We start from the raw sequence: 24,868 nt of genomic DNA on the forward strand, positions 1-24,868 counted from the left end.
CGAACATGGCAACAAGTAGTTAGCCTACTCACGTGCAGGGTCGCCATCGGCAAGACACCGAAGTCTCAGTGAGTCGGGCACTCCAGGTGGCTGGGACCGCAGGGGCCGTTTGACAGTCGGAGAGTCAGACAGCGGAACAGGGCTACTGCACGCTGCTCCCAAATTTGGATCCCTCTATATCTGCAGCTCAACTGACCAATCAGGAGCGTGAGACATGTTGCCAGAAATGGTTTAGCTAGGCAAACAAGTGCACCGCTAGAGTCAACTAGGAATAGCGGCATCAGCCCATCTACAACGTCGTGCATGAGACTGTTCCATTCTCCCTCGATTGACCCTTCCTGGCGTTTCCAACAGACCGGTGACATCTCATCGAACCCGAGACAAACGGCCCCCAGATCCCGGGTCCATAATCACACCAATGGCGTTGGACGTGGAAATTGCACGGTGATTGAAATCCACCTATAACGGGAAGATTCGCTTCCAGATACCCTCCCAGGAATCCTTTACAGCCGCTTCGACCCAGGCAAAAGACTTGAGCAACGCCACAAGCTTTGCCAACGTATCGATCCCGGAGTCTTGAGTCAGGTGGGCCATGTACGAGGTTAACGGCTCAGGGTCGTCCATCACACTGATCGCTACGGCCACGCACCAAAGGATCACTGGCTGGAGAATTTTCTGCGAATGCAACCGCTCGAAGCGCGGATACAGAGACTCGAGAAGATTTTGTCTTAGGACCCAAGACCGTGGGATTGGAAATGTAACGTGCACTGCATAAAGAATCGCGCTCAGGCGACAGGTAAGGTAGATCTCCCGTGACAAGTCATTCTCGGCCGCAGATCGGTCTTTACATTGTATGATCTGCTCAATTGGGTCCTCTTCGTTGGGTAAAGACAGCAGACGGTGATGTATGAAGTTGCGACTATCGCCTAGCAAATCCAGAATGGCTGGGCTACAAGCCTCTCTTGAAAAGTGCTGGATGACGCTAGAGTGCTCACCCAGATGAGAGAAAACGGAAACAATTTCCTGCCGGATCGGTGGCCAAAGATAGAAAAGATCCTGGAAACCGGATCCTGCCATGACCTGCAAGTCAAGATGACCGTAGGGCTGGAACAACAAGCTCGGAGGCTGCAGATCCAACGGTTTCCCATCGACCCCTACGATCGGGTAGATCGGCTTGCTTATGGTTTGGACAGCGCTCATCAAGTCGGACAGGCTAAGCAGCCACGCCAGTGCGAACGCCTGCAGGGTCTCGATCCCGCCGAAGCGTCGTACGATGTCCTGCACCACGTTCCAGTGCATTGGGTGGTAGTCTCGACTGCCGTAAAAGTCTAGGGCCTGCAGAGTGACGAAGGGGGGAGAAAATGGGCTAGGATCCCGTATGATCTTCGCACGGTGTCGTTCGTTTACCGCCAGGTAAAGAATGCACATCACCAGCGCATCGGGAGATTCCGCTTCAGAGATATTGGCGACCTCGCGCTGGAGAGCCTGTAAAGCCAGTGCTTTCAGTTCTAGCTGCTCTTTCGACTCCAACTGCGGATCGGGGGCGCCGTAGGTGATGCGCATGATATCCCGGTGGTATGATGCAGCCCAAAGAATAGCATATACCAGCAGGTTGTTGTCAAAAGGAAACAGCCAAGATTTGTAACAATTCCCAGAATAGTCGACAGCGCGAAACTGCGGCCAGAGAGTGGTAGCGGCAAAGTCCAGCAGTTCGTGCACTTTGAGACGGTCGGCCGTGGCATCTCGAGGCAGGAGCGGATCACTGCGTCCTGCACCAAACCCTAGCAGCTGCATTATCCCTTGATGCTGACGTTCTTCGGCACCTAGCAGTCCTCCACACGCCCGACACCGATCTGACATCCTCGGCCGAATCGGGCGGTTATAGTTCGTCGTCTGACTCGCCTGTAGCGAATTAGACTCTGATCCAGCATTCCGTTCCACGGTCAAACCACAGGTACACAGGGCTGAGCCCGGATCCCTCCCCTGGTTATGCAGCATCAAGTCCAGCCTCTCCGCCGCATCCTGTCGCCGCTTCGTCCGCTTGTCTGCAAGAGCCCGTCGCAGGAGGGTCGATCGCACGTTGCCCGTTTGTCCGGTTAGAGTGGGCCCCCCAACAAACATGAACTGGCCGGGCGGGCCATTCTTCGCTTTCGGTGGCATCTGCAGCAGTCAGGAATGTTGTACGCCACAGTTCACGTGGTTGACGTACTCTGGCGAAGACAATCTGTGGCTGGATAGACTTCAGATCAACATGGAGCCCCTCTTGACAGCTGCACAGCACAAATCACATCCAAACGTTTATTCCGACCGCGCTAGCTCTATTCCCGTTAGCTTCCTGTCTACCAATCATATCGATGCATGCAGATTCTGGCATATTGCTTAGGTAAGCATGCATTGCAGCGACAACCACCACCACCAGATCATGGACTAAGACCATTCAAAGTCCTCAAAGGTAGTCATGGATATTCTGGAAGATTGTGTCCCACTGATCTTCTCACCGACAATCTCCTCGACCTGCAACAAACTCGCACTTCCCAAACGAGGCCAAAAATAGCCGAATTAAAGGGGGAATCCACACCGTTGGACCCAATAATTCCAGACGTCTGTTTGGCTTGGCTTTGCTGTCAGCCTGTCATGTCAACCGCTTCTGAAAAATTCATACGCTACCACAGATCTGGAACTGCCTCTCCTATGAAACAGTAGAGATTCGCAATGCCGTATCCACTGTTGAGCCCTGAATCCTTTTTTCTTCCTATTCTAGAAAATGAGTGTTGCCAATATTGGTAGGCTAGCATGCTCTGAGTTAGCCAGGAACTCGGACAAGGAGCTTAGGGTTAGCTTTGTAGCAGAATGTTGGGAACCGTTGAGATTTTCTTTGACGGTGAGGTACTTAAGGATGTGAATCGCTCATCTCTTCGTTTCTGATCTTTCTCAAGTGTTCGGTTTTTTGAGGTTTCGTCAATTGGCGATTCTAGATTTTCATCATGGCCGAAACTATGTCCCCGGTTGAGGTCTCCAAGACAGCTGGAGAGGTACTTGGCATCCCCAGAATCTCCATCTCCGACCCCAACTAACTTCGAAAAGCAACCCGACGAGCTCACCCTCCAACAAATCAAAAACACCATCCCAGCGCACTGCTTCGAGCGCTCCCTCCCCCGCTCCCTCGCCTATGTCGCCCGCGACCTCCTCTACGCAGCAACCCTCTTCTACCTCGCCCTGCACATCGACCTTATCCCCTCTCAGCCCCTCCGCATCCTAGCCTGGACAGCCTACACCTTCCTGCAAGGCTGCGTCGGCACAGGAATCTGGATCCTCGCGCACGAATGCGGCCACGGGTCTTTCAGCCCCTATACAACAGTAAACGATGTAATCGGCTGGGCACTGCACTCCCTCCTCATGGTGCCATATTTCAGCTGGAAAATCACACACGCGCGCCACCACAGGTACACGAATAATATGGTTCGGGATACAGCGTTTGTTCCCTGGACTGAGAAGGAGTTTGCTGCGCGCTCAAGGCCGTGGTATTACCCTTCTTTCGTCGATATGGATATGTTTGAGGATACACCGCTTTACTCATTCATTACACTTATCGCGCACCAACTCGCCGGCTGGCAACTCTACCTCGCCTTCTACGTGAGTGCCGGCGAAAAGAGCCGCCCCGTTCAAGGCAAGAAAAGCGGGTGGTTCTTCGGCCGCCAGAGCGCATCCCACTTGGACCCCGGCTCCTCCCTCTGGACAGAGAACCAGCGACACCTCATCGCGATCTCGGACCTTGGTCTTGCCCTCACCGCGTTGGGGGTCTATACCCTCGCGCAATACACATCCTGGACTCAAGCCACACTAATCTACATAATCCCGTACATGTGGGTACACCACTGGCTAGTCGCAATAACATACCTGCACCACACGCACAAGGATATCCCGCACTACACCGAGGCAACGTGGACATTTACGCGCGGCGCGCTGGGCACAGTTGATCGCGACTTCGGGTTCATTGGGCGGCACTTCTTCCATCATATTATTGATCATCATGTTGTGCATCATCTTTTTTCGCGGATCCCGTTTTATCATGCTGAGGAGGCGACGGACGCGATTCGGCCTGTGCTTGGGAGTCAGTATCGCAGGGAAAGCAAGGGGTTCCTGGGGAGCTTGGTGGAGACTTTTAGGGAGTGTAGGGTTGTTAGGGAGGAGAAGGGGAGTGGGGTTTTGCATTGGGTTGAGGAGAAGAAATCCATCTAAGTGGTGATAGTTGGGTTATTGGTTTGGTATGTGCGGGGAGTCTGAAAGGGGTTGGAATGTTGTAATATATGAGTTTGGTTGGATGGACTTTTGGGATGGGATAGATTCTATTATAGGTATAGATAGATATAGATTGCCATGGTAATGATACCCGCATCACTTCTACAAAGATCCTTCCAAAAATTTCATGTCATATCTTCATTAACTCCTAATCAAAGTACTCAAAACGTCTATATACGCATCGCAAATATAGGTATGATGCAGAGTCAGAATCGTCACAGCACAACACAAAACAAACATAGAACATCATTAAACCACTTTTCACCATCTAAACGCTAATCGTCTTAAACACTCCGAACCCACTCGCCCCCGTCGCCATCAGCGTCCCCGGCATCTGCGCCTGCCAATGCACCTCCTTAACACTCTCCATGTAATGCACGAAGAGCAACTGCGGCGGGACATCACCGAGCCCAGCCTCACGAGACTCCTCTTCATCCAACTCAACAGCAAGATCCCACAATGTAACCGTGTTATCGGCAGATCCGACAGCCACCACACTGTCGTCGGTGGGATGCCACTCGATAGAAGTAATGGGGTCCTTGTGGAAGTCGAACGATGCAACGGGGGACGCGGTGATAGGGCCAGGGGAAGAAGGGTTCGGCTTCCAGTGGCGCAGGTCCCAGACGGCCCATTGGCCGTCGTCGGCGCCTGTGGCGAGGAGGTGCGAGGTTTGCTTAGACCAGGTCATGACGTTGATGTCTGTGTTTGAGATTTTGACGTCGACGGCGGGTTTGCGAGACTTGGAGCGGACGTCCCACACTTTGACTGTTCCGTCGGAGGAGGCGGATGCAAAGACGTTCTTTTCATTCGGTGACCATTGCAGTTCCTCGATTGAGGAGGAGTGGCCTGTGAATGCGCGGGTGTCGGTTACCCAGCCGCCGCCTTCTGTGCGGGTTGTGACGTAGATGAGGCCGTCGTTGTCGCCTGTGAGCAGCTTGCCGAGGGGTTGGAGGGGGGACCAGTCGAGGGCGTAGCCTTCGGATTTGTGCATGCGGAGGGTGGAGAGGGGCTTTGAGGCCGACGGGGGGAGCATGGTTCCTGGTACGTCGAAGGAGGTCAGGTGTGGTGTGACATCGTGGATGACGACTTGGGAGTTTTCGAGCATTGTTGCGGTGATCGTTTGCGGGGGCTTGGTGAAGTCGGTTTGGTTCGGTGTTTGGTGCGCGCGGATGCGGTTGGCTGTTGAGCCGAGGGGGATGCTCTTAGATTCGAGGATGGCTTCGCCTCCTTCGTCGTCGTCCGAATCGCTTTCTGAGTCGGTCTCGTTCTCGCGCTCCATTTTGCTCAGTCCGCTCATCTTAAGAACTAGTAGTTCGTTCTCTTTCGCGCGGCGGCCTTCAGCTTGTGTTCCGGTTACGGCGTAGACTGTTGCGGGATAGGTCTTGCGGTTGTCGCCGAGGGTGTCACGGACAATGTCGAAAGACAGACAGGGCCAGGGTGTGCTGAGGGTGTGTAGCATGTCATAGGTAGAGGGGTCGGGGGAGAGGACCTCGCCGGGGGGCAGTTTCGTTCGGCCGGGGATGAAGAGTTGTTGGTCTACCTCCATTGCGTCGGCTTGGGGATGTTAGTCTTGAGTCTGTGGGAATAGGAGGTATGGCGTACCCTTCTCTTCTGCCTCACGCTCTTCATCCGGTCGTCCGTCCACACCGGCCTCAATAATCTCATCCTCGCTCTCAAACTCGTCCTCGTACTCGTCCTCGAACTCGCCCATCTCGTCGGGAGGGGCATCGGCCATTGGGCGCTCGCCAGCCTTGAGGGCGGCCGCCTGGTCGTCGGTGGCGTCGGCAGTTCTTTTAGACATTTTGTAAGAAAAGACAAAAAAGACCAATAGGGCAGCAACGAGCCAGTCGTGCGGCAGGGACAAGGAAGGCAATGGGGATGAAGGTCTTTGGGCCGTTCAGGAACTTTTTTTTTGTCGCTGGCTGCCGGCCCGCACTAAACCTATCGCGGACTAGCGGCGATCGCTGAGCTGGAGCTGCGGCTGTGCTCTCTTCACCACAAGCAAAGCAACACTGTTGACCTCCCCTCCACTCCCTCTCCCCGTCCAACTCCAGTCTCTCCTGCCATTTATCCATTGCTTAATCCACTAGTCTCTCTCTACTGTTTCAGGAGCTGCGCTCTACCCGTCCCTCCCTCCTTTGTTCATCCGGCATGGACCCCAACCGACCCCCGGTCGCAGAAGCGCCCGCCCCCGAAGTCCCCGAACCACAGGCCGACCCCGACCAGAACCAGTTCGAGGACCAGATTCCAGATCCTCAGCCAGAGCATCAAGAAGACCAGTCCGAGAATGTCCCGCCAGAAGACCAACTAGACCAGACGCCACACGTCTACGACCAGTCGCAGACTTCCGAGACGGAGACGCCCACCGTCGTTCCGATCGTTGCTACCGACGAACCTACACTCCCTCCTACGACTTTCCACAACGGCTATAGCAGCGATTCTCATGCCCGTTATGAATACCACACACAAGATCCTCAATCTCAGTTACCCTCATCCTCGCGACCAAGCTCCTCCGGGTTATCAGTTACGCAGAAGCCGCCACAGCCTGCGCAATCAACGAAGAACAGCGTCGTGATCAAAGTCGGCATGGTTGGAGATGCTCAGATTGGCAAGACTAGTTTGATGGTGAAATATGTGGAAGGAAGTTGGGATGAGGATTATATACAGACGTTGGGTATGTTTGATGGTTCACTGGATGTTGGCTGAGCTAACTGAGCTATGCAGGTGTCAACTTTATGGAAAAGACAATCTCAATTCGGAATACTGAAATCACTTTTTCAATCTGGGATTTGGGTGGACAGCGCGAGTTTGTCAATATGCTTCCGCTTGTTTGTAACGATGCCGTCGCTATTCTCTTCATGTTCGACCTTACCCGGAAAAGCACATTGAACTCGATCAAGGAGTGGTACCGGCAAGGCCGTGGGTTCAACAAGACGGCTATTCCTTTCCTCGTCGGTACCAAGTACGACCATTTTGTCAACTTTCCCAAAGAAGACCAGGAAGAGATTTCAATTCAGGTAAGTGACTCCTGCCACTACGTGAACCGTGCTAACCGCCCAGGCCAAACGATTTGCAAAGGCAATGAAAGCCAGCTTGATCTTCAGCAGTACAAGCCACAGCATCAACGTCCAAAAGGTATTGTTTGCTTGTCATTGTTTGCTTACGACGCAGCTGCTGACGTGGCACAGATATTCAAAATCGTCCTCGCCAAGGCTTTCGACCTGAAATGCACCATCCCCGAGATCGAAAAAATAGGCGAACCCCTGCTGCTGTATAAGAACGTCTAACCCCAACTGCGGGGTTCTGTTTACGTCCGTGCGTCCGGACGAATGATTTTGACGATCGATCAAACGTTCCCTAGATGGGATGGGATTGGACCTGTTCGAGTCCGGGATCTGAAACTACTACTACTACTATTACCTGTTTCCTTCGCTCTGCTTCGCTTCTGACTTTCCTTTCGCCAGCATTGGGATGCGCCTGGGACTACTTTTCCTTCTCTCGGTCTTTTCTTTACCTGTCTTAAATTCCCCAATTGTGTTCTCTTTCTACCTGTATTTTCTTTAGTGTAGGCGTGTGCCCCGTCTGGTCTTGTACTTTCCTACTACAACTCATAACATCATGCTGTGAAACTTTATGTTGGGGTATTGCCTAATGCGCAGATTGTCTTTACGTCGGATCAGATTGTCAATTGACCTACCGTATTGTTGGGGGCGGTATGAATGAAGAAGAGGAATTTAGGTCCTTCCGAGGTTACTCGTATAGCCCATCTGGCGTGATGAGTATATTTGAGTAGTGCGCATGCATTGCCATAATCTATCATAATCCCAATGGTTGTGTAAAAGCGCCTAACGCTATCAGGGACTGTTCGAACGAACCATCAGGCTCAACTGCATTTTCATCTACCGAGGCTCACTTCGACAAGTCATTTGGTTTGATGATGATCGTCCCATGTCTCTACTAACGTATCTTGGGGAAGCTATCCCTAAACCAGCACCAACTTCCCATAACGGATTGATAGATACGGGCTAATTGCCGTGCAAGAAGTCATTCTCCATTCGACAGCTAGGCGGGTTGGTGAGGTATATTAATGCACGGGTGCGACTCGGTTCCTGAGCGGCGGCTGAAATATATATAACCACGCGAAACATGGGCGAGCACAACTCCGGACCCCAAATCCACCACCACACCGTCCGCAAGACAGATAAAGCTTCACGTCATGTACCAAGATAATGTTGAGAATGCTTATTCTCGAATGTTGACTTTGGAAGGGGCGATGCAGCAACGTACCTACCTTTTTAGTGCACCGTTTAAACACCTGCTAGGCAAGGAGCGAAGGTGCGCGGCATACCGTTGATAAGTCTGGAAGGAAGGTACGCCTTGGGTTGTGTTTAGGTAACTTGGGTCATCTACATTTAAGAGAAAGCCGCCGCCTAATTTATTTCTAGGGTGTTAGTTCTTTACGCCCTGGCGCTGTATCGCTTGATATCTGTAGCCACCGAGCGATTCGCGATATTCCTGTAGATAGCTCTGAACCTAAAGACATCTTCTTTGGATGTGAGTCCATCCAGACTGTACAGCGGGGCTGTCTATACGGACGTGTTTGATTTAGCGCCGACATGTCCGTGTACATATTGCCTAGACACACGTTTCCAATGCGTATGGTTGGAAAGGTCGATGCTGATCGTCTCAGAACCATCAAGGAATACATCAATAGCAGGTCAGAGGACCGTAACTTCGTCTTGCGAACCTTTTATGGGACCCTTACTTAGCCGGTCAAACAATATTGATAAAGGGAGAAACTCGGTCTCTGCTCCCGTCAGGCGGCAGGCTGGCGGGAACCGGAGGGAAGGATGGATCCATTTAGGGCTTGCTTACTTCTGTTGAGCTTCCAAACAAAGACAAAATCTTGGGTTTCCAAGTAGCTCTGATGATTTATACCTACCTAGTGTGAACATTTGCACTACAATATTTGCAGACCATCTGTCTCATCGGGAATACCCCACCCACCACCCCCAGGACTATTCACCTCCATCCGCTCGCCAACCCCCAGACTGAGCTCCGCCTTCCCACCAACAGACACCCGATCATAAGCACTTTTCTCAGAATTCCACCTATGCACATAATTCTCACCCTTGACCCCCTCACCACCACCTTCCAGCCCATACGGCGCAAAAACCCTCCGATCACTAAGAATACTACACCGCATAGGAATCCTCGCCTCAATAGTCCTCGTCGCACCATCACCACCCCTAAACTTCCCCAAACCGCCCGTCCCACGACGAATCGCGTGCTCGTGAATAATAACAGGCGTGCGTTTCTCAACGACCTCAGCATCAGTGATTTTCGTATTCGTGGAATGGCACTGGATCGCGCTTTCACCGGACCATGTTGGACCCGCGCCGCATCCACCTCCTACTGTCTCGCCGTAGTTGAAGCCCGGTGTTATCTCGCCCGTAAGTGGATCCTTCCCACCTATCCCCCAGCCAAAGCTATTCGCGCAGCCGGAGAACGCAGCGACGACGTTGAATGCGCGGAGGATGGTATCGATTATGCGCTGGGATGCGAGTGTGCTTCCGCAGATTGCGACGGGGGCTGTAGGGTTTAATGCTGAGCCTTCTGGAACGCGGATGTCTATGGGCGTTAGACAGCCGTCGTTTAGTGGAATGTCGGTGTCTATGAGGCAGCGCGTGGTATAGATGACTGCGCTATGCGTTACGGATATCGGGCAGTTGTAGTTCGTCCATGTTTGTGGGCCTGTGCCTGTAAAGTCGTAGACTGCGGTTCCCGTGTCAGGATCTATGGATATGGTCACTGTGATCTTTGTGCCGTTGTCGAGGTAATCTGTTCCCGTTAGGGGCTTTGGACCGCGCTCAGCGGCGACCTTTTTGAAGAATGCACGGACTGCGACATCTGCGTTGGATTGAATGCCGTACATATGGCTGTGGACTGTTCGGAGGGAGAACTCATTGACTAGATTTTGGAGGAGCAGGATTCCGCGCTGATTCGATGAGATCTGTGCTTTGATGTCGGAGATGTTGTCGTTTAGGCGGCGGGTGGGACTGCATCCTGGGAATTCGCCTGCGGCGAGGAATGCGTCGCGGACGGCTTGTTCGAGGAAGATACCATTTTCGACGATCTTTAGAGATCGCACGTTGATGCCTTCTTCCCAGAGCTCTTTCGAGTCGGGCATCATTGCTGAAATCCCTCTGCCGCCTATATCGGTGTGATGGCCGCGCGCTGCGACGTAGAAAGCAAGATTTTTGCCATCAGCTGTAAAAACAGGGCTTATAATTGTCAAGTCAGGGAGATGCGTCCCTCCGCAGTCGGGGTGATTGCTCAGTAAGACATCACCGGGCCGTATCTTGCCCAGCCAAAGACGATGCTGATACTGAATGGCGTATTGCATGCTTCCAAGGTGAATAGGGATATGTGGTGCATTGGCGACAAGCTTCCCATCTGGTGAAAAGATAGCGCAGGAAAAGTCAAGGCGCTCTTTGATGCTGGTGGAGATGGAGGTACGTTGGAGCGTGTTGCCCATCTGCTCTGCAATTGCCATGAAGCGATGGGCAAAGATGGACAACTGAATCGGACTGGCAACTTCTGATTGCGTTGTTGTAGTGCTGGGTTTGGTCTCAGTTTGACATTCAAGGACCATGTGCTCTGAGAGGATATATGCCGTCCATTGTGGCTCGACGAAGATCGTCTGAGTCGCGTCAATGATCAGAGCTGGACCTGAAATGACTGATTGCGCGACGGATTCCAGAGGATAGACTGGGACATCCAGCCATGATGACTCGACAAAGACTTTAGTGGTGGTCTGTGTTTGCGCTGCCGTCGGGTTCGATTTCAGCTCCTCAAGAGCCTGGAATGGTGAATGGGAAGCCTCAACCCATGCGCTGCTGCCACCTGTTCCTCGAACTTGCACCGAGTCCACAATCACAGGTCTCTCCAGAGTAAACGCAAACTCGCGCTTGTGAGTGTTGCGGAAGGCCTCGCCGTAGTCATCATCTTCGGGTTTAGTGATAATGAGGTTTGTATCGGTCCCCTGATACCGTAGGCTAAGACTTTCCTCAAAACAAACAGATTCAGGAATTGCGCCTTGAGCCAGTAAATCCTCTCCAACATTTTTCTTCAAAGATTCAAAGCGAGACTTGATGTTGGGAAGAACAGAGAGATCAAAGGCACCAACGTAGGGCTCGACTGCGTCAGACTTGAGCTCTGTTTTGGATATACCGACTGCAGAAAGGATAGAAGAATACTTGTGGATGAGTATTCGCCTAATACCTAATCTCTGCGCAATAGAGCAAGCATGTTGACCGCCTGCACCACCAAAGCTGACTAGGTTGTGTCGCTCGGGGTGGAAGCCGCGAGCTTCGGTTGCATTCCGTATAGGTCGACTCATGGTCTCGTTGGCGACGTTTAGGAAGCCCAGGGCGACTTCTTCTGGTGTCAAGCTCTGGCTGGTTTGTGAGTTGATCTCCTTGGTTATCTCGTCAAACTTTTGCGCTGTCGCCTCATAGTCGAGAGGCTGATCGGCGTTTGGCCCAAATATCGATGGAAAAGAGGATAGTAAAAGTCTTCCAAGAAAAAGATTGGCATCGGTGACGGTGAGAGGACCACCCTTACGGTAGCAAGCAGGACCAGGATGCGATCCTGCACTCTCTGGTCCAACAACAAAAAGGCCATTTCTGGCAACAAGAATTGATCCACCCCCAGCAGCAACGGTGGCAATGTTCAACATTGGAATTGTGATATTGCGCCCTGCTATTGTTGTCTGGCTGAGATAGTCGTAGGTTCCGTCGTATCGCGATACATCGGTACTCGTTCCACCCATATCAAACCCAATGACCGGAGTACCTTCATCAGAATCATGACACGTCTTTGCAATCCCGACGACACCGCCAGCTGGACCACTGAGTAGAGCCTCATTCCCTCTAAACCGTGAAGCCGAGCGAAGGCCTCCATCCGAACACATAAAATCCACCCTCTTCGGGAGCACGGAAAAGCCAGCCTCAAAATCGGATATGTACTGCTTCACAATTGGGTAAAGGAATGCTTCTGAGCACACTGAGCTGCTGCGATTGAGGTACTTGATGACCGGACATATTTCGGAGGAGGTCGTTATGTATTTGAAGCCAATCTCTCGCGCTAGTTGAGCTACCTGTTTCTCATGTTCCGGATACAGATACGAATGCAGGAGCGCAATGGCTACCGATGTGTATCCTTCTGCTTTCAATTCCATTAGTGTCTCGTGGACGGCCGCCTTGTCAAGAGGTTTGAGGACCCGAATGATTTCACCACTCGTCGTGCGCACAAGCGCTGAATCTGAGATCTCTGCAGACTTGTCAAGTGGGTAAGGGTTAAGGTCGTAATCTTCCACAGTAATTCTCTCATCGACTTCAACAACCTTTTCATGGAGAGGCGTTGCCTTTCGCACCTTCAGGTCGAACAGTTTCGGTCTCGTCTGATCGCCAATCACACAGACATCTTTGAAGCCCTTCGTCGTGACAAAAGCGAATGTCTCGCCTTTGCTCTGGAGAAGCGCATTGGTAGCGATGGTCGTGCCGATCCGGCAAGAGGCGATGCGCGAGCCATCTATCTTGGTGTTTTTGGGGATAGGCTGGCCGGTGATAGTCTCCAATGCTCGTCGGATTGCCTCAGTCGGCGCATCGCGATAGTTTGCCGGGTCCTCAGAGAGTAATTTGAAAACGAGAGGCGCCTGGCCAGCGACTTGAACAAGCACATCGCAAAAGGTGCCGCCACGGTCTGCGATAAAGTCAGTCAGTCTAGTAAACCACGCACAGGGGAAGCGCAACTCACCAATCGAAATTTCTATATCTGGCGACATGCTGACGCATTAGTGTATCATTTATCTTCAACCAATATGTGTGGTTGGGCTGTCCAGGGCCATTTATATTAGGTAGCCCACGGACCAGAGCCTTCAAACCCTAGATTGATTCCCACACCCGCCTGCGCATCCCAGTCTCCAACCAAGTGGGTACTCAACACAACCAAAGATAACGCCATCGAATCGCGCAATCACGACCCTCGCCCACGCGATAAAAAGAATCCAATAAACAGATAAGACGGCCTTCTCCACTGCTCTTCCCCCCTCTGCAGCGTCGGAGTAATGCCGCTCACTTTTTCCGCAATGGACGGCTTCGCGACCCATCGGTTTCGCGTGCAGCGCAGGTCGCCCGACCCGTTGGTTTTATCGCGGGGACATGGTGAGTCGAGTTTGCCTGGTGCTGGGAGGGAGAGGGAGAGAGCGGGTAGTACTACGTCGCGCCCGGCTTGTGATCGCTGTCGCAGGCTTAAGAAACGGTGTAGTAGGGCGGTTCCGGACTGTGCGGCTTGTGTGCATGCTGGGCGGAAGTGCTCGTATCAGGTGCTGCAGGCGCGCGTGCAGGAGTTGACGCAGTATGTTGCTGAGATGCAGCAGGATAGGGAGCAGGAAACAGAACAAGAGCACGAACACGAGAGAACGCCCGATCAGACTTGGGAGAACAGAGCTCTTGAGACTCAGACGTCTAGGTGGAATGGCGTTGGAGATGTGGCGAATGGCCCAGCGACGATACCGGCACCGTTGGATATACCTGATTCATCACTGCTGGTTGATGCGTTCTTCCATCATGTGTATAGAGCATATCCGTTTATTGACGAGGAGAGAGTGCGGCGGGCTTTGGCTGTTCGTGCGCCTGATTACTGGGACACGGACTCGATGGTATGCCTCCTTCACAACATTTAACTCGTTGATGCTAATGACAATCTAGATTCTATACATAATCATGGCCATTGGCTACACCAGCCTTCAGCGCTCAGGAAAGGCACCACCTTCAATCACTACGGGCTTCGACATCCCCTATGCAGACATCATGCAACGGTGCATAATGGACGAGAGCATCGACTCGATCCAAATTCTTGTCCTGCTTGCTCTATACTCCCTCTTTGACCCCCACGGACCATCGACTTGGTCAATAGTTGGTATAATAACACGGCAGGCAATGGCGCAAGGTCTCACTCGCCCAACTACCGGGGAGGACCTGCCACCAAAAACGGTCGAGCTGCGCCGTCGCCTGTTCTGGAGCATATTCGGGCTAGACAGAATGATTGCTGTCTCTGTGGGTGCACCTCCTGGACTGACGAGTGACGAGATGGACGTTCCCTTTCCAGCCATCATGGTCGAGGAGTTCGCCTCGGAGAAGCGAGCGGAACATGCGTCGATGCTACAAGTCAGTCGGCACGTTATCGAACTACGCCAGCTCGAATCGAAAATCATGGCAACCGTTCACCACCAGCGACCCATGGCTGTCAGCGCACTCACACAAACAGACCGAAGCACAATCAAGACGCGACTACGATCCGAGATTGAGAACTGGTACAGCCATGGCTGTTTGATTTCTCGACCCGAACTGGATAACGTCCGGCTGCATGATACGATGGGCTGGCTCAATGCGCGGTACTACCACCTCCTTCTAATTCTGTACTATCCCTGCCAGTTCAATTCTGGATCGACCAAAAATGGGACCGCTCGAGTAATGGCTTTGCTTGGACTAGTCAGGAAGTTCAGTCAATACAACCGTGTCCTTCTCAATCACCAGCAGCTGCCTCTCAACCGGGTAACCCTAAGCCGGCTATTCCCTCCCTGTCTGATACTGGTCTACTGTCTGGCACGCGGTGGCGCAAGCAACGCCATCAACCTCCGCAATGAAATCCGCGCCTTTATCGATATCCTCGACAGCTTCCCCTCCTACTGGACGCACGCACGCCGCCTGTCAGGAATCCTTCTCGACCTGAACGACCTACTCACCAGCCACGAAGCATATCCCGCAGAAACGACCAGAGAAGATCTACTACGCTCACTCCAGCAAGACCTAATAACACTCCTAGGCGAAGCCCTCGGCAAAGCGAGCTGCTACCAAGACCTAATCGACTACGAAGAGCAAGACAGCACAACCCTCTCATACGCGCGAGCAGCCGACGAGTCGCCAAACATGTCTGCGCCACCATTCCCAGCAATTGATCAAGATGCAAGTACAATTGTTCTTTCATTCCTATAGTTAGCGGCGATTGCGAAATGGACGCGAGTCAAGCCTGCTTGGAGCTCTGACGTGCTTATCAGCGGCCCCGCACCCGAAAGGGGAAATTTCTGTCGGAAGCCCTAACTTGGGAGAGAGCAAGTGGCTGCCGTCCCCGGATTGCGCAATCTTCAGGAAAGAGCGTATAAGAAAGCTGTTGGTATAGTCTGGAGATGGATTCTGATATTTTGTTAAAGAACTGCAGTTGCGGCAAGTGACCATGGCGGACGCCAAACATCCAGCAGGGGAAGACTCCATGCCCGGCAAATCTCCATCCCCTTCTACAACATCACAACCACAGAATACATCGACCCGCCGCTTCTTCCGATGGCACGAACCCGGCACCAGCAAAGCCGACAAATGGCTCATCTTTAAACTCGACTGGTTCCTGCTAAGTTTCAGCTGCCTCACCTTCTTCATAAAACAGCTCGACGGCAACAACATCACAAACGCCTACTCCTCCGGCATGTCCGAAGAGCTCGGCTTCGGCCCAGGCAACGAGTTAAGCTGGATGAACACCTACTTCAACGCAGGCGTGATCATCGGCGGCCCATTCTCGAACCTCGCGCTCACGGTCATCCGCCCGCGCATCTGGCTAACGGGGTGCCTATTCATCTGGTCCTTCTTCGTGCTGTTCTTGTTCAAATGCAATAGCGCAAGCGAGTTCTACGCCCTCCGTTTCTGTATCGGGCTCTTCGAGTCAGCCGCTTGGCCGGGGATCCAGTATGTTCTTGGCTGCTGGTACACCAGGTCCGAGATCGCCCGTCGCAGCGGGCTTTTCGTCATGTCTGGTGTCCTGGGCCAGATGTTCTCGGGGTACCTCCAGGCAGCGCTATATAGCGGCATGGAAGGCCGCGGCGGGATGAGCGCGTGGCGGTGGCTCTTCATATTCGACTTCATCCTCGCTGTGCCCGTCGCGATCTACGGGGTGATATTCTACCCCGACACGCCCGAAACAACGACGGCTTTCTACCTAAGTGAATGGGAGCGCAAGCGCGCTTTACAACGCATGGAAGATGACGGCCGCGCCGCGACCCCTTCTCTCAAATTTGACTGGGGATTTCTGCGCCGCGTTTTCTGCTCCTGGCAGCTTTACACGTTTAGCATTGCTTATAGTCTGTGGACGTTAACGTGTGGGTCGTACGTCACGCAGTATTTTACGCTCTGGCTCAAGGCAACGGGCGAGTACAGCGTGCCGCAAATAAACAATATCCCGACCTCCATCGGTGCCGTGAATTTCGTCTTCATGCTTGGGACGGGATATCTAGTCGATATCCTTGGCCCTGCGGGCCGCGGGAAAGTCTGCTTTGCTGTCGGGTGTTTATGGACATTCTGCTACGCGATCCTGACGCACTGGTCTGTCCCCGACAGGCTGAAAATGGCAGCGTTCATAATCTGCGGGTGCTATGGGTGCTTCACGCCGCTGCTTGCCGGGTGGGTGAATTCGGTTTGTGGTGCTGATCAGCAGCTTAGGGCTTTTGTGTTGGGGTTTATGGTTTCCCTGGGACAGGCTGTGGTTATTCCGTTTCAGCAGTTGCAGTTCCCGAGTTCGCAGGCGCCGGAGTTTGCAGTGACGAAGGGGTGGGTGAGTGGGTTGGCTTTTGTTGTGGCTTTGACGGTTTTTACGGGGGTTTGTGTTGATCTTGTGCAGAGGGTTTGTGAGAGGGGGAGGAGGAGGGTTTAGATATTCTTATAGAGGCAGTCGAGTAATCGAATTCGAAATGATTTGCTGCGAACTGTTTAAAGAGGAAATAAACTACGGGTATACTCCGCTTTTCTTGTCGAAGTATAAGAACCCCATCTTCCCTCGTTAGTCTAGGTACGCCCTCACCTACAACTACATCTACACTCTACTTACCTGAGGATTGAACGACACCCACCACAATGGCAACTACAACTACAACTACAACCTCACACATAATAATCAACAACGCCTCACTCTACTACACCCTCACTTCCCCATCGCCCAATGATTCAAAGACAACCCCCCTAATAATGACCCTCCACGGCGGCCGCGGCTTCGGCGACCACACCTCCGACCACAGCGCGTACTCCCCCCTCGCATCACAAAACTACCGCGTCCTCTCATTCACATACCGCGGGCACGGAAAAAGCTCACGCTCGAAACCATATACATTCGCGCAGATTGTGGACGATATCGAGGCACTGAGGGTCCATTTCGTCGGGCCGGAGGAGAAAATCATCGTCATAGGCGGGAGTTTCGGCGGGTTCCTGGCGCTGCAGTATTCCATCACTTATCCTGGGAATGTATCGCATTTGGTACTTAGAGGGACGGCGGGGAGTTGGCATCGTGCGTTTTACTTTTCATCTTATCTTCCTTCCGTAACTACTTCGATCTTCATTTGTACCGTACCCGATCGACCCGACTAACAGCAGCACGACACAGACGAAGCCCAAGCAATTGAAACGCTCAAGACGCGCCTCCACCGCGCCCCAAGCCTAAGTGTCTCTATGCTCTCCGGGAAAATCTTCGGGTCGTTCGATAGCGATCTTGAGTTCGCGCTTGTCATGCACGCCGCGGGGCCGTTGTATGCTGAGCCGGGGAACTTCAATGCGGATAGGGCGCTCAGGAAGAATTTAGATACGGCGTTCAATGCAGAGGCGCATAGTAAGTATTCTCGTCCTGGTACCCTGGTGGTTTGTCTGGGTAAAGTTGGGTTGGGTTGAGGTGTCGGTGACGGTCGCGATCGGAGAAGGGATCGGGATCAGGCCAGGCTAACGGTATCGTTCAAATAGATGATCTATATTCCGATTCCGAAAAGTTCTTCGATTATCGAGATCAATTGAAGGGTATCGCGGCAAAGACGCTGGTCATCGTCGGGGAGAAGGACTGGATTTGTCCACCGGAGCAGTCGGTGATTCTGGCGGAGGGGATACCGGGCGCGAGGCTGGTTATTGTGCCGGGGGCGAATCACAGCGTACATTTGGAGAGGAATGAGGTTGTGCTGCGGGAGATTGAGGGTCTTCTGGAGGTCTAGGTAGAGGGTTAGCTACTTGAGCTCGAGCATCAAGATCTAGCAGTGAGTGAGTACCTCTACGCGTAGTGGACTAGCGAGGTGTCGGTTATCTCAGGTCTTCAGAGACTAATCGCGGGGTTAGGCGCGGTGAGATGAAATCCTTGATTGCACCTGCAGAAAGCACAAGTGGGATAAGTGAGCATTGAATTTTGTTGAGACGAAGTCATGGCGTTGCGGTGACAAGGTCGCTAGGCGTAGCTCTCTGGCTTCAAGATACAGAAGACTAGATAGAAAAGCAGAACAGACTGGCAGTACAATATGCTGTATGAACAACATCCATCCATCGTCCTTCACGGTCTCTTTGTCTAGTGTCTATTGTTAATGAACCGAAGATCGTAGTGAAGTTATGGTAGTATAATGTATTCTCTTCACATACGAATACCATGGACTTAGCATCAACCAAATAGAATAGAGCCATGAATAGAAGCTTCAACCGAGAGCACCCCTTCTCGTCCCAAATATGTATAAAGGCCCTGAGAGTTCTACGAGAACAGACCAGACTTTGATACATCATCATATACCAAAGCAACTCCTACAAGACGCGCATAAACATCTTCAGGTCTTGTTTGAACCAAAAATTACTATACTTTTCTTCACCCTGTTGAATCGAGGTGTCAAAAAGGCAGCCACAAAGGTTGCGGAGATGTTCTACAATGCTGGAATCGCCAGCATCATGTTCGGCTGGACGGCCATCGGCCTCGTCGGCAGCGACCTTGGGTTCGACGACATTAGATTCGTCATCCATGCGGCGATCCAAGCAGCCATTAACAACGGATACACCCGCTACACAGACACAGAGAACTGCCCGGAATTTCAAGAGAACCGCATGTCCGACACAGCAGAGCCCTACGAGTCTCGCGATGAGCTCTTCGACATCAGCGAGGCCATGGCAAAGCACGAGGAAGGAGCTCAGAACTAACCACAATACCACGTTGTTGCGACAGCACACTTCCATCTTCCCGGCAAGTGCAAGGGCGGCAGGAGAAGCGAACACTTGCTCTCGCTGCATCGCAAGTCATATCTGGTTGCCTAATTCCCCACTGGAGGAACCACCTGCTGATGATCCTGATTTTATGCCCTCGACGAATCAAGAGAGGGTTGCCCACAAAGGATGCCGTGCCCTATGTTGGATCGACAGTCTTCAACTTCTCCAAGCTTTTCGGTCTGAGTTCGGGACCATGGACGAGGTGGTTCCCTGTGAGGATGCTCAGCATCACAGCTCATGTGAAAGCTGTCATGCTGTTTCTATGTCGTGATCTGCATTACTCTCGCAGGGTGTATTTCGTATGGTATCACCAGCTTCATCATCTCACCGAGCGAGACATCGATCCGGAGGGTGCCGAGTCTGATGACGATGACGGCGTCGACGACGTTAACTCTGACATTGACGACGAGGTAGAGCAGGAAGTTGTCAAGTACGAGCTCGGCAGCCTGCCTCAAATCCAAGAGTTTTGGGATCTGCTTCATGGTCATATCAATCCAGATCTTGACCAGGACGTCTTTGTGCCCTGCTAGATCTTCGCGCTGAGCTCATTGCAAAAGATGAGCTACCCTATCTGCCGGACAGCAGCCCAGATCATCCATCAAACTTCGGATTGAGGAGAAACTGGAACTATGATGATGTCTGACAACAGGGCTATGGGATCCTGCCCAACGGGAAGATTCCCTGGATATACTGGAAGGCCTTCTTCCCACAACGTTAAGTGTGTTCGAGAAATTGGTGATTTCTCTGCTGTAATGAAATATCTTACCTTTGATTATGTATTTGTCTAGTCTCATGAGAAATGAATAGGGAGTCAATAAAAGTCATAATATTATGCAGTATTTATCTTGTCAGCTCAGGTATAGCTTTAGAAGCCAACGCATCAGCCTTGAGGACTTCAATACCAGTAGATCTACAAAGTAGAGAAGGGGGCTTTCTCAGACCTAATAGGCTGTCTGTTGTGGCACTTCAGCTAAAAGGGCGTAGTACCGTCTCTGCGTATAGGAGAAGGGCTAAGGTTCTGCTTATTGCCAGTATCTTAGATTCTTAAATAGTAGACCTAGTCTTAGTCCACCCTTCCAGCATTAACTAGAGACAGGAAGCAAGACGCGTAACCATAGATTGCCAACTTTTTAAGAACCGAGCAGACACAGCTCAAGACTAGATAGGGCGAGCCAACGAGACACGGTATGATGCACAAAGGGGGCACGAGAAAGACAGAATGTAGAACAACAACCACAAGACGTACTGAACAACGGAAACAAGCATTTTTTCGGATTCGGCACTTCGTAACGTCGCTCAGAGTCGGTGAGGTTGAAACGAAACGGGAGCACACGGTATATGTCGTCGATTCTCCGATTAGACGCGCGAGGACCAGATCGGGGTTAAGTTTCCTCTGTGCTTGTTTGCAGAAATACCATGAAAACAGCAGCATACCTACTCAAAGACAAGGGGTCAAAATCTTAGACTCAAGCGGGCAAAGAAAGTTTAGCTTACGCAGCTGTAGCACCGAAAAGCTCGCGCAGGGGGCTTTTCGTCCGAGGGGACAGGCAAACGAGGTCAGGTTTGTCGATGTATTCGCGTTCTTTCTCGGCGATGGGTATTTCGCCTTCGCGTTCGGGATGTTGGGGGTTGGCGAGCCAGTTCTTGACGCTCTCGCGGTCGGTTTCGTCTGCCGGGTAGAACTCCATGACCTTGGCGAAGTTGATCAGGTAGGCATCTAAGTGAGCTTGGGCGTCAGTAGGTTCTCGACGGTGTGGAAGGACTTCGAGAGGGGGATGAATCCGAACTGTATCTTTCAAGCCTCTCATGCGCCGATCTTCCGCTCCATCACAGTATCCCCTCGGCCAGATCCGCTGCCTTTCTGGGCTTCTTTACTCTCCTTATCGATGTTGTCCACCTTTTCTTCGATCTCCACGATCTGATCCTGGAGAGCAAGTATAACTCCCATATTCAGTCGCTCGAAGGTCCGGACCAACTGAAAGTTGGGCGCCGTCGCCAATGCTTTGACATACTGCGGATAGCCTGTAACCTGGCATCAGTGTGTGATTGTGCTAGACTGGAACGGAAAAAGTCTAACCAAAGTTTTGGCCTGGCTTCTGGAGAGCGGCTTCGAAGCGAGCCTTGTCAACCCCGTTCTCGATATCGACGCTGTCGGCGTCAGGCGGGCGGTGGTTGTTCATGCTATATGGTGTTGGCTTTCAGGAGACGAGTGAAAGTATATGAGTGTGTAATAAGGCAAAGGAGGTTTGTATCGGTTGGCGAGCGGTTCTTGCTACGGAGGATGCCGAGAGAGCAATGAATTCAGAAAATGCCGAACGATCAAGATCCTGAAGAAACTCACAATAGGGAAATTTTCAGAGCAAAAGGAGTAAACTTGGAATCGTGGAAGAGGTTTATGATCAGGCTTGCTTGTGGTGACACTACTGACGATCGTGCTGCCCTGCAGAGTAGTTCCTCCAGGTCGCCCCCCCAACATCCTGGGCCTGGCTGAGCTGCAAGCTTCCTTACAAAAGTCTGTTCCCTGCTGCGTCGGTCTTTCTTCAGTTCTCCTCCAATCTCTTCTGACTATCAAGTTCTTGGCCACCCTTGAGCACCCACCGTTTCTCCATCAACCTTGGGTGCTTGTACCAGTAGCCGCCAACATGCTACAGGTACAGACGCAGTCGCAGGTCCATCTCCCTACGGCCTACCAGCATAAAGCTTCGGGACCCCCGCCACGAGCCTCTATGGATTTGTCCCTCTCACGAGTTTCTCTGGCTACGGATTTTCGGCAGCAAACCTCCCGATCCCCGCTCTTTTATTTCTTCCCCCGCGGGGCCTCCGCCTTCATCCGTCGCAACAAAATCAGCACCAAGCAATCTCGTGAGCCCAAGTGGGACAAGGAGCTCAATGAAACCTGCCCAAGAAATATAACAACGGTGGTGGTGGAAACTCCGGCTCCAATGACGGCGAGGATGATGATCAGAGCCAGTCTTCTGGTAAGCATGGTCTTTCCCGTAAAACCAAAAATTTGGTTGATGCTGGCCTCTTTGCAGACAATGACGGTGAAGATAATGGGCAAATCCAGCACCCTGGTAAGCATTAACCCCTGGGCGAGACCTGTGCATAGCCAACGCTAACATCCCTGTTGACTCCTACGAAACGCGGTCTGTCAAAGCGAGAAGGAAGAAGCTCAAGCGGCTCGGAAAGGCGATATAAAGACAAATTAGAATAATGATCAAAGGACGTCGGCGTCACACCTAGCCACCGTCGCAGCCTTTCCGACTGTCTTCGACGAATCAGGCCCCTCCTTGGGAAAACAAAACGCAGGGACTTAGTGGCTCGGAATATCTGTATCTAGTCTATCAGACTCGCAAGCTTGATCTATATCGGTTGCCGAAGACTTCTCTGCGTTGCTTTTTCGTGTCCATCTCGTAGTTCCCCTTCTCTGCGACGTCGCCACCATCGGTCTGTTGTTGTACGCTGCCAACGTAAGAGTGCATCCGACCCCAGACTTCTTGAACCAGAAATAAACAATTGTCAGGTCTTGAGAGATGCGTATTCGTCGCTGAGGCAGTGCAACCGATCTCCTAATCAACAACCAAGACATTGGGGAACCGTCGTTTGCAACAGTCTGCAAGCTGCAACAAGCCCGACGAGCCATCACCCAATGCGCGGAACGGGCGTTGAGATTGACTGATCACACCCGAGCCCATTGCTTTCCACCAGAGAAATCTAGTACTCTACGCTGAAAAAGAGGCTATACTCTTCCTTGTAGCGTAGCAGGAACTCTGCATAGCCCTAAGGTGTCCGCTCAAGAGAGGTTCGAACAAGCTCGCGTGATTGGTGTACCAAGTTTAAGCTTAGCAGAGCGCCCTGGCTCAGACCGCGGTCAAAGCGCGAGGCCCGGCGGACCGGTCCCGCCGGTAATATTACATCTGCTGGGACAGATTTCATTCGTTGGATGGAGCAGAGGGCTGACTGAACAGGTTTAGCTGTTACCTATTCTTACTCTTCATACACTTTAATTACGATACGCCCTCAGCACAACAAAATGACCAACAACCTGAAGCACAGATCCTTGTCCGCCGCCTCGTGCTCCTGCAAGTCTACCCTGGCAGCCACCACTGGAGGAGGCTCTCAGCTCATTTGGTTAACGGTCTCTACTTCCCAATGTGACTCTGATTATACTGTTTCCTCGCATCCCACCCATCCACAATTTCCTATCCCTCGCTTGGGTACTACAACTCGCAAGGCAGACAAGACGATGCTCGCAACATCCGTCCGTCGTGGCCGCAGCAACCGTTGACCGGTCAGTACGAATTTCCTGCAGCAAATCGGCAACCCTATAGTTGCGAGACCCTTGATTGGACTCTACCGCAGATCCAAATCCAAAGTGTCTTGCCACTCATCACTTGAGCCAGGCTCATAACCAGATGACTTGTTGACACATGACGCTTTCACAGCGTAGGCCAACGCTACCCATTGGCTCTGTCTCTCTTGCCAGTCCTTATCTCCGTGTCTATCGGTTCGTTTCCTTATCCCCTCTGTAGCTCATTTCCCAGTTAGGGAAATGCGCCCACACTGACACAGCTCAGCTAAGTGTTCACGACGGACAACACACTCCGACATATCCGCCGCGCATCTAAATGGCTCATGCGGGAAGCTACCTTCATTGACCATATACTACTAAGCCACCGTTGAGAATTGTGGATCGCTCATCGTGCCTATTTTTGTGGATCTCAGATCTGACAGGGGATCGGCGGTTAGCTTTCCCCTCGTTCGAGCTTGACGGCTGACAGCTGGCAGGGGGGCGGATCGACACTGGGTAATGGATCTGGGCCCTGGAGGGCTGGAATCTAAAGACTCATCTGGCAGGATTTCAGCCCTGGTTCTCTCCGCGGTGCAGAAATCCTCCGGCTAGGATGGCTTATATAGATGAAGTATACTCCATACGGGCACTGGAATTGGGAATATCAATGACACAACTCTCCTATTCCTTCGCTTCTGCCAGACGAGCTCTGGCATCGGAGTGCCTTTCCGACCACTTGAGAGCGATCGCGACGGTATCTTCCCGTCAATCTGGAATATCGCAGCGCTTACTACATCTGGCTATAGCCGGCTCGGATTGAAATCCTTGTATCTCTAAGGGGTAACAATATGCAGCTGTACCGTTGTACGGTGTGCATTGGCTTCATTGTAGTGCATACCACTAGAGACACTGAGCGTAAATTAAAGTTCAGGCATGATGATACAGTACGCCTTAAATCCAATCAGAGCAGATCCATGTAAGTTCTTGCCCCGGAGGCTCTACTCAGTATGACGAACCTCAACACCCCATGATGGCGTGGGCGCAAGGACCGCTTGCTGAGGCTCTCGCTCTATATGTTGGAAACCAAGCAGTGTCTCGGCAATACCTATCTATCGAAGTGGAAGCGGCACCCCTTCCCATCCCATTTCGGGTCTACCCGCTTCATTCAATGTATAGG

General features: G+C 52.1%; 10 protein-coding genes across 10 annotated transcripts; 6 read left to right on the forward strand and 4 right to left on the reverse strand.

Moving 5' to 3' along the window:
- Positions 1 to 113: 113 nt before the first annotated feature.
- BDV14DRAFT_86 (uncharacterized protein) lies at positions 114 to 2,259 on the reverse strand. The gene has a single exon (XM_073777708.1). It carries the CDS (start codon positions 2,158 to 2,160, stop codon positions 460 to 462), a length of 1,701 nt encoding a protein of 566 aa, XP_073633607.1. The 5' UTR covers positions 2,161 to 2,259; the 3' UTR covers positions 114 to 459.
- A 585-nt stretch (positions 2,260 to 2,844) lies between these two features.
- On the forward strand, positions 2,845 to 4,415 carry BDV14DRAFT_78 (oleate delta-12 desaturase). The gene is made up of 2 exons (XM_073777505.1): positions 2,845 to 3,032; positions 3,085 to 4,415. Exons 1-2 carry the CDS (start codon positions 2,985 to 2,987, stop codon positions 4,237 to 4,239), a joined length of 1,203 nt encoding a protein of 400 aa, XP_073633608.1. The 5' UTR covers positions 2,845 to 2,984; the 3' UTR covers positions 4,240 to 4,415.
- BDV14DRAFT_161641 (ribosome biosynthesis protein RRB1) lies at positions 4,411 to 6,169 on the reverse strand. Its single transcript, XM_073766777.1, has 2 exons — positions 5,902 to 6,169; positions 4,411 to 5,853 (listed from the first exon to the last, which is right to left on the reverse strand). Exons 1-2 carry the CDS (start codon positions 6,098 to 6,100, stop codon positions 4,568 to 4,570), a joined length of 1,485 nt encoding a protein of 494 aa, XP_073633609.1. The 5' UTR covers positions 6,101 to 6,169; the 3' UTR covers positions 4,411 to 4,567.
- Positions 6,170 to 6,311: 142 nt separating this feature from the next.
- On the forward strand, positions 6,312 to 8,060 carry BDV14DRAFT_161642 (P-loop containing nucleoside triphosphate hydrolase protein). The gene is made up of 4 exons (XM_073766778.1): positions 6,312 to 6,973; positions 7,024 to 7,316; positions 7,360 to 7,434; positions 7,488 to 8,060. Exons 1-4 carry the CDS (start codon positions 6,451 to 6,453, stop codon positions 7,584 to 7,586), a joined length of 990 nt encoding a protein of 329 aa, XP_073633610.1. The 5' UTR covers positions 6,312 to 6,450; the 3' UTR covers positions 7,587 to 8,060.
- Positions 8,061 to 9,259: 1,199 nt separating this feature from the next.
- BDV14DRAFT_194435 (Hydantoinase B/oxoprolinase-domain-containing protein) lies at positions 9,260 to 13,147 on the reverse strand (the record flags this gene model as incomplete). The annotated part of the gene is made up of 2 exons (XM_073771927.1): positions 9,260 to 13,065; positions 13,120 to 13,147. 2 exons carry the CDS (start codon positions 13,145 to 13,147, stop codon positions 9,260 to 9,262), a joined length of 3,834 nt encoding a protein of 1,277 aa, XP_073633611.1.
- Positions 13,148 to 13,450: 303 nt separating this feature from the next.
- On the forward strand, positions 13,451 to 15,359 carry BDV14DRAFT_194436 (putative C6 transcription factor; the record flags this gene model as incomplete). Its single annotated transcript, XM_073771928.1, has 2 exons — positions 13,451 to 14,023; positions 14,073 to 15,359. The coding sequence occupies 2 exons, from the start codon at positions 13,451 to 13,453 to the stop codon at positions 15,357 to 15,359; spliced, it is 1,860 nt and encodes a 619-aa protein (XP_073633612.1).
- Positions 15,360 to 15,578: 219 nt separating this feature from the next.
- Positions 15,579 to 18,376, forward strand: BDV14DRAFT_206571 (alpha/beta-hydrolase; the record flags this gene model as incomplete). Its single annotated transcript, XM_073774932.1, has 4 exons — positions 15,579 to 17,055; positions 17,358 to 17,688; positions 17,785 to 18,006; positions 18,135 to 18,376. Exons 1-4 carry the CDS (start codon positions 15,598 to 15,600, stop codon positions 18,374 to 18,376), a joined length of 2,253 nt encoding a protein of 750 aa, XP_073633613.1. The 5' UTR covers positions 15,579 to 15,597.
- Positions 18,377 to 18,875: 499 nt separating this feature from the next.
- On the forward strand, positions 18,876 to 19,334 carry BDV14DRAFT_194439 (uncharacterized protein; the record flags this gene model as incomplete). Its single annotated transcript, XM_073771929.1, has 1 exon — positions 18,876 to 19,334. The coding sequence occupies one exon, from the start codon at positions 18,876 to 18,878 to the stop codon at positions 19,332 to 19,334; it is 459 nt and encodes a 152-aa protein (XP_073633614.1).
- A 140-nt stretch (positions 19,335 to 19,474) lies between these two features.
- Positions 19,475 to 19,930, forward strand: BDV14DRAFT_194440 (uncharacterized protein; the record flags this gene model as incomplete). The annotated part of the gene is made up of 1 exon (XM_073771930.1): positions 19,475 to 19,930. One exon carries the CDS (start codon positions 19,475 to 19,477, stop codon positions 19,928 to 19,930), a length of 456 nt encoding a protein of 151 aa, XP_073633615.1.
- A 960-nt stretch (positions 19,931 to 20,890) lies between these two features.
- BDV14DRAFT_194441 (uncharacterized protein) lies at positions 20,891 to 21,580 on the reverse strand (the record flags this gene model as incomplete). The annotated part of the gene is made up of 3 exons (XM_073771931.1): positions 20,891 to 21,117; positions 21,276 to 21,422; positions 21,478 to 21,580. 3 exons carry the CDS (start codon positions 21,578 to 21,580, stop codon positions 20,891 to 20,893), a joined length of 477 nt encoding a protein of 158 aa, XP_073633616.1.
- Positions 21,581 to 24,868: the final 3,288 nt, after the last annotated feature.

Source organism: Aspergillus stella-maris (genome assembly GCF_047715825.1).
Source record: "Aspergillus stella-maris strain CBS 113639 unplaced genomic scaffold BDV14scaffold_1, whole genome shotgun sequence".
NCBI classification, from domain to species: domain Eukaryota; kingdom Fungi; phylum Ascomycota; class Eurotiomycetes; order Eurotiales; family Aspergillaceae; genus Aspergillus; species Aspergillus stella-maris.